General features: G+C 40.5%; 1 protein-coding gene across 2 annotated transcripts in view; it reads left to right on the top strand.

Moving 5' to 3' along the window:
• Positions 1–1,429: 1,429 nt before the first annotated feature.
• Positions 1,430–7,661, top strand: part of ctr9 (CTR9 component of Paf1/RNA polymerase II complex) — an 8,423-nt gene continuing 2,191 nt past the window's right edge. For both annotated transcript variants that reach the window (XM_077593265.1, XM_077593261.1), the window contains exons 1-17: positions 1,430–1,595; positions 1,961–2,059; positions 2,548–2,787; positions 2,862–2,979; positions 3,282–3,371; positions 3,456–3,712; positions 3,786–3,893; positions 4,124–4,360; positions 4,483–4,701; positions 4,826–5,009; positions 5,095–5,183; positions 5,267–5,452; positions 6,368–6,455; positions 6,542–6,690; positions 6,774–6,890; positions 6,967–7,112; positions 7,206–7,277. In XM_077593265.1, coding sequence (XP_077449391.1) covers positions 1,551–1,595; positions 1,961–2,059; positions 2,548–2,787; positions 2,862–2,979; positions 3,282–3,371; positions 3,456–3,712; positions 3,786–3,893; positions 4,124–4,360; positions 4,483–4,701; positions 4,826–5,009; positions 5,095–5,183; positions 5,267–5,452; positions 6,368–6,455; positions 6,542–6,690; positions 6,774–6,890; positions 6,967–7,112; positions 7,206–7,277 — 2,444 coding nt within the window. In that variant the 5' untranslated portion in view covers positions 1,430–1,550. The remainder of the gene's footprint in view (positions 1,596–1,960; positions 2,060–2,547; positions 2,788–2,861; positions 2,980–3,281; positions 3,372–3,455; positions 3,713–3,785; positions 3,894–4,123; positions 4,361–4,482; positions 4,702–4,825; positions 5,010–5,094; positions 5,184–5,266; positions 5,453–6,367; positions 6,456–6,541; positions 6,691–6,773; positions 6,891–6,966; positions 7,113–7,205; positions 7,278–7,661) is intronic.

The following is a 7,661-nucleotide window of genomic DNA, read 5'->3' as shown; positions in this document are numbered from 1 at the left end:
ACACTTCACATCAAAACCAGCTGACACCCCCCACCCCATGCGCTTTATTAGCTCCCTTCACGCACTCCCACCTATCTGCCACCAAAATGATTGCCTGTGACAGTGGGGCACTTAATTGGTTTAAATTGAAATACACAGTTTTTGCATATCAAAGGCATGATTTGTAAAAACAAAACAAAAAAAACAAATACAAAAACAATATTGTACAGTCTCTAATATTTAAAGTTGTCTTAAAATGTTTATAATGACTAATTATATCACCCAGTGACTTTTAAACTGGTGTCACTAACCAAACATCTCCATCATTAGGCCAGTATAACTAACATGTCTTTATAACTAATATGCCTTTGTGTAATGACACATTTAAGTATTTATTTAAAATTGTATTCATATTCGGTCCCATAGGTCTTCTATAGAAAATCACCCAAAAATATGCCAGTAGGAATAGGAATAGGAATTGCCTTCAAAGACATTAAAGACAATGGTGACACTACCCAGGAATCAATGACACTCGGAGAAACTCAACATTATTATTATTATTATTACTATTATTATTACTATTGTTATTATTATCATTACCATTATTATTATTATTATTATTATTACAGTAATAGTATTACTATTACAGTAATAGTATTACTATTACTATCACCATCACCATCACCATCACCATCACCATCACCATCACCATCACCATCACCATCACCATCACCATCACCATCACCATCACCATCACTATCACTATCACTATCACTATTACTATCACTATTACTATATTACTATTACTATATTACATTACTATTACAGTAATATAGTAATAGTAATAGTAGTAATAGTATTACTACTATTACTATTACTATTAGTACCATTACTATTACTACTACTACTATTGGTGGTGGTGCCGCCACCACTACCATCATTAGACTAGTATAACTAATATGATTTTGTGTAATGACACATCTAAGTATTTATTTACATAGAACTTCCATAGAAAATCACCCCAAAACATACTGTAGGAAAATGTGCACTTTAGGTCGGAAAACACCTACGCCATCAAAGACATCAAAGACAATGGTGACACCTGAGAGAAGCACAACATTATTTCTTTACGTATTTATTTTTATTATTTATTATAATATATTTATTGATTATCTATTTGTGCACTTCATGGTGAAGCTTTAAATCATAATATATACTTGTATAATGACAATGAAAGCATTCAATTCAATTCAATTCAATTCAATATTGAAAATCATGAAAATTATTTTTGGGGGGTGAACATCACCTGTCCAAAGTGTTCTAGATATAGGTTTCGTAACATATTTTTGTGGAAAAAGTATTTGATGAATAGTGTCATAATAAAGTCATTTAATATGCAAGTTGTTTATGCGCGTCAGAAGGAACAGAAAAAAGCAATATTTTTTTCCGAATGGACGCAGTTTTTGGTTGCACAAAGTGCACTGGCTTCCGTTCAGAGGCAATAATTTACGAACAGACATCTTGGTAGCACTGACTTTAAAATTCGTTTATAGTTGGGCTTGTCCTTCAAGATGTCTCGGGGGTCTATCGAGATCCCACTACGGGACACCGATGAGGTAAAACAAGTTTTAATGTCTCTTTTCAAACGATCGCTGCTATTTTGCTAGCCATGCATGCTAATTATTGCTAACAAAACAAGTGATGTAATTGCACTTTACTAACAGATCCGCCAAAATCATTGTTTCTCATTTTTCATTGTACATCGGGGGGTTATTATTAGAAAGTGAAATGTTTTTTGGGCTAAAAATAAATAATAATTGGTGCTCAGGAGCTAAACAAACCTAACCGACATGTGCACTCCTCGAATGTAAGTTTACATGAAACGTTGATTTCGGATTAGAATCGGGTAGTCAGTAATCATTTCTCTATAACGTTTATTTGAATTGAATTCATTTTGTTCATTATTATGATTTGATTTTAGGTCATTGAACTTGACTTCGATCAGCTGCCTGAAGGCGATGAAGTCATCAGTATCCTCAAACAGGAGCACACGCAGCTGCACATATGGATTGCTTTGGCGGTAAGTGTATAATGTACTAGTTTCTATCAAATATATTGCATTTTTATTCATCCCAAAATCGCCCTCAACCTTCTAATTTTGTTTGTTAATAGTTATTCTTTTGTCCTTGTATGCCCTGAATGAAATATCACCAGTGACAGTGGTAACTACTGTGGACAGCCATTTAAAAGTTGCCATATGTGAATAAAAACTGAAATACACGGTGTTTACATTTACAAAATAATCCTCTAAAGTTTTTTTTTTCATAGTATTTAACTCATTGGATGCGACTGATGGCAAAAGCTGTCCAATTCATTTAAACTGAGAGGCTGTGCATGCTCATTTTTGTTGCACATTGAGGGCATTTTGGATGGTATGCGCAAATGACTAAACACGCTGTTAATATCAGCCAACGAGTGTAATGGATGCCCTGTAAAACTTAATAAAATCAACATAATTGTTGCCTGAATAGCTTCATGAAACATGAACATTCTCCATTCTTTTCTCAGTTGGAGTACTACAAGCAGGGGAAAACAGAGGATTTTGTCAAACTTCTCGAGGCAGCACGTATCGATGGGAACCTGGATTACAGGGACCATGAGAAAGACCAGATGACCTGTCTGGACACCCTGGCAGCTTACTATGTGCAGCAGGCTCGCAGAGAAAAGAACAAAGATGCCAAGAAAGAGCTCATCACCCAGGCCACGCTGTTGTACACAATGGCAGACAAGATCATCATGTACGATCAGGTAAGAACCAGATCTCAGAGCGGGTGACAAAAGAAGGATTTCTATCCAATAACGGCTCAACGTGTCTCATTTAGAACCATTTACTGGGAAGAGCATGTTTTTGTCTGCTGGAAGGAGACAAGATGGACCAAGCTGACGCTCAATTCCAGTTTGTCCTTAACCAGTCTACAAATAATATTCCTGCTTTGCTAGGTAAGTTGAATTGTAGTTCACATCACGTTTATTTATTATGGAGGAAGGTTAAAACTAGGGATGTGATAACATGTCACTATGGCGATATATCACTATCTCACCAATGGACTATTGAAATGCATCCTTAGAATCAATAAATCTTTGAAAAATATTTTATTATTCTGTAAAAGAACCAAGTTCCTAAAAAAAAAATTCTACTAGATCCAAAAAATTTCATATAGTATTGGCGATGGATTACCCAACCCATGTATTGATAATTGCTGCACTCATTCCCAGATATTTTGCTTTTTTCTCTTTGACAGGTAAGGCCTGTATCTCCTTCAATAAAAAGGATTACAGGGGAGCACTTGCATACTACAAAAAGGCTCTGCGTACAAACCCTGGTTGTCCAGGTAAAGGTTTTATCCCGACGCTATCACTCACTACTTCAAAAATCTCAGAGACGACGTACCTCCTCTTGTTTTATATGTAACCAGCTGAAGTACGGCTGGGCATGGGACACTGCTTTGTCAAACTCAGCAAGCTGGAGAAAGCCCGCTTGGCCTTTGGTCGCGCCCTGGAGCTTAACCCAAAATGCGTGGGAGCCCTCGTGGGCCTGGCCGTGCTGGAACTCAACAACAAGGAGGCCGACTCCATCAAAAATGGCGTGCAGCTCCTCTCACGTGCCTACACCATTGACCCCAGCAATCCCATGGTCCTCAACCACCTGGCCAACCACTTCTTCTTTAAAAAGGTAACTACCAGCATTGGACTGCTTAGTTTTTTTTGGACTGTTTTTCACACTTTTTGGGCTTATTTATATTTAGGACTACAGCAAAGTGCAGCATCTGGCCCTCCATGCTTTCCATAACACCGAAGTTGAGGCCATGCAGGCAGAAAGTTGTTACCAGTTGGCTCGATCCTTCCACGTGCAGGTATCTTCCTTTGTCATTCGATTAAGATAGCAATCGGCTAACAATGTGTTGCTGGACAATGTTATGAGATGTAAAACAAAGAAGTGTTTGTTTGCAATTATTTTGACCTGCAAAGCCATTGGTGCCAAGAATGCACTTTACAAAAAAACTTCTCTATTCAAATTGACCTGTACGACTGAGGTTCTAACACAGAAATACATGTCCTTTAATTTGTCCTTGTGCGGCTTTAGGAGGACTATGACCAAGCCTTTCAGTATTACTATCAAGCCACGCAGTTTGCTTCGTCCACTTTCGTCTTGCCCTTTTTCGGTCTGGGGCAGATGTACGTTTATCGTCGAGACAAAGAGAATGCGGCCCAGTGCTTTGAAAAGGTTTTAAAGGCCTACCCCAACAACTACGAGACCATCAAAATTTTGGGTTCCCTATACGCTACGTCGGACGATCAGGAAAAGCGAGATATTGCAAAGGTATGTGTCTTATATCCTTTGCAATGAAATGAACTTCCTCAGTCCTGTACTCTGAACTAGTGTTAAATACAATTAAAAAAAAAAAACATTTTTATAAGAACTCTTTTATCCTCACTATGCAGGGTCATCTAAAGAAAGTAACAGAGCAGTACCCGGATGACGTGGAAGCCTGGATCGAGTTGGCTCAGATCCTGGAGCAGACCGACATCCAGGGAGCCTTATCAGCATACGGGACGGCCACCCGCATATTGCAGGAGAAAGTGCAGGCGGACGTGCCCCCGGAGATCCTCAACAATTTGGGGGCGCTTCATTTCCGACTGGGTAACCTGGAAGAGGCCAAGGTAGGCATTATCACAATTTGACAAATTTCTCACACATGGATTTGCAATTGCAGTACTTTTAAATCAAGCTACCGCTATAAACCGACAATATTCTACACCACTATTCACGTCTTTGTTTTTCCAGAAATACTTTCTGGCTTCTCTGGATCGGGCCAAAGCCGAAGGCGAGCACGACGAGCACTACTACAATGCCATTTCCGTCACCACCTCCTATAATCTGGCACGGTTGTATGAGGCGATGTGTGAATTCCACGAAGCGGAGAAGCTCTATAAGAACATCCTGAGAGAGCATCCCAACTATGTGGATTGTAAGCCACATCAAACATACAACTACACATCACCCAACTGTAGAACGCAGAAGTAGCTCGCGTAACGTTTGCTTTGGGCTTCCAGGCTATTTACGGCTCGGTGCCATGGCGCGGGATAAAGGCAATTTCTACGAAGCTTCCGATTGGTTCAAAGAGGCCCTGCAGATTAATCAGGTACATCTACTACTTGAGCTGGAATGCTGCTGAAAAATTCTGGTACATTTCCCTTGACAAGGTTTTGTTTATCTTTGTTGCAGGATCACCCAGATGCCTGGTCCCTTATAGGAAACCTGCACTTGGCCAAACAGGAGTGGGGACCAGGGCAAAAGAAGTTTGAGCGTATTCTGAAGCAGCCGTCCACACAGAACGACACCTACTCCATGTTGGCGTTGGGCAACGTGTGGCTGCAGACCCTCCACCAGCCCACCAGGGACAGAGAAAAGGTGCAGTCCAAAAATTGTTGCCTTATTTTGACAAAGTCAAATCATCCCACTTATCTCAATTATTTCACATCCCTTCCAAACCCTTCCAACTCCAATATATCAATATAGTCATTTCCAACATCACATTAATAAGATTTATTCACTTCCCAGTGGCAAAAAAACATGTCCATTGATCAACAGCGCCAAAAAACACTGGTCAGCAGTGTTCCCTCTAAGCTGCGCGCGTGCGCAATTGCGCACTACTCTCGTCCTCGCTGCGCAGCAGCAATCATATGGCGCGCAGTAAAAAAAAAAAAAAATCGGAATTTTTTATTTTTATTTATTTATTTTTTTTTTAATTTTTTTTTTTTTACCCCTTTCCCCATGATGGCGCCGTTTAAGCGGTAGCAAGTGGCAGTAGTTCTGTCCACTTATGTTTTTCGTGTTTTACAGCATGTTTTACATGAAAAATGGACAGGTCGCCGAATGGACGTTCCGCCGAACGTTCATTCGGCGACCTGCCCGTCTGTCAAACGTCCGTCGGCGAAACGTCTTTAGGCGAATCATCCGAGTACCGATGATGTCGCTCACACTGGTACTCAGTGCGCTCAGGGAGGTTGACTTTCTGCTCAGACCAACGGAAAATTAGAGGGAACATTGCTGGTCAGTATTTTCAACCAAAAGGAACACAAAAGAAAGCGACCTAAAATTAACAATTAGTGACACGTAAACACCCCAAAATGAGCAGCAAGTCACCCAGTATTACCCTCAAATCCCCATGAAGCTACCCGGCTTATCTCAAAAACCAAATGACCCGAAATCCATAATATTTCCTCAACCAGCATCATAGCATCCCCGCACAATTACTCCATAATTCTTCTAATCTCGCCCAACCCAAAGTTGTACGCATTAATGTTAACATTTTCTTGTACACAGGAAAAGAGACATCAGGATCGAGCCCTAGCCATTTACAAACAGGTCCTGCGAAATGATGCCAAGAACCTCTACGCAGCCAACGGCATTGGTGTGTTGTGTTCACTCTTTGGCTTTGTAAAAACAAAAAAAAGCACTGCAGCTGGACGGTGGTCGAGAGAAATATTGTGTGTCCAGGTGCTGTTCTTGCCCACAAGGGCTACTTCAGAGAAGCCCGCGATGTGTTCGCACAGGTGAGGGAGGCCACGGCCGACATCAGCGACGTGTGGTTGAATCTGGCCCACATCTACGTGGAGCAGAAGCAGTACATCAGTGCGGTGCAGATGGTAAGAGGCGTCCATTTTGATACAAAACCGTCCTAAGGACACTAACCAGGCTCTTAATGAAGCAAGACATTTCTGTTTTGTAGTACGAGAACTGCTTGAAGAAGTTTTACAAACACCAGAACACAGAGGTCTTGCTCTACTTGGCACGAGCCCTCTTTAAATGTGGGAAACTCCAAGAGTGCAAGCAGATGTTACTGAAGGTACAATGAAGTAGCAGCTTTGCCCTTTGTCAATGAAAGTTTTTGTATTTGGTTGGTGTTTTTTTTCTTAAATCAGGCACGCCACGTGGCGCCCAATGACACGGTGCTGATGTTCAACGTGGCTTTGGTACTTCAGCGGCTCGCCACTCTGGTGCTGAAGGACGAGAAGAGCAACCTGAAGGCTGTGCTGAGCTCCGTCAAAGAGCTGGAGCTCGCTCACAGGTAGCGAGCCTCACATTCTACTCTCAGGTTTCGAAAAGGCGCTGAAAATAGAAATCCGTCCTGCATCTTTCCTTGTCTTGTTTTGGCTCTCAGGTATTTTAGTTACTTGAGCAAAGCTGGAGACAAGATGAGGTTCGACCTTGCGCATGCAGCATCTGAAGCCAGGTGTGTTTGGAGTCCTTTTATTTTGTTGTAAAAGTATTACATGACTTAATACGTGGTTAACATGGGAATGGATGTCCAAAGAGCATTCTGCAATGAATTTGAAAAAAAAAAAAAACTTTCTCCCCACCTCCTGCACTAATTAAAACAGTTAGCAGAATACAGTACAAAGTGCAGAATATTTCATTTGACTAGTAGTTTTGATCCTGTTGCGTTGTAATAGTGCCCACTACTGCTCAATATATCAACTTTTTTTATGCTATCCTTTTTTTTTTAAATTTTTCATTAATCATCATGTTCTTAATATAAAAAAAGAGATCTTTGAAATACAGAGTAGGGCTATTTTATATTATTCAAGTCTTTGAAGCCAATTTTTGAGGAAATGTT

The sequence above is a fragment of the Stigmatopora argus genome, chromosome 2, assembly GCF_051989625.1.
Source record: "Stigmatopora argus isolate UIUO_Sarg chromosome 2, RoL_Sarg_1.0, whole genome shotgun sequence".
NCBI classification, from domain to species: Eukaryota; Metazoa; Chordata; class Actinopteri; order Syngnathiformes; family Syngnathidae; genus Stigmatopora; species Stigmatopora argus.
This window is presented reverse-complemented; position numbering and strand designations above follow the sequence as displayed.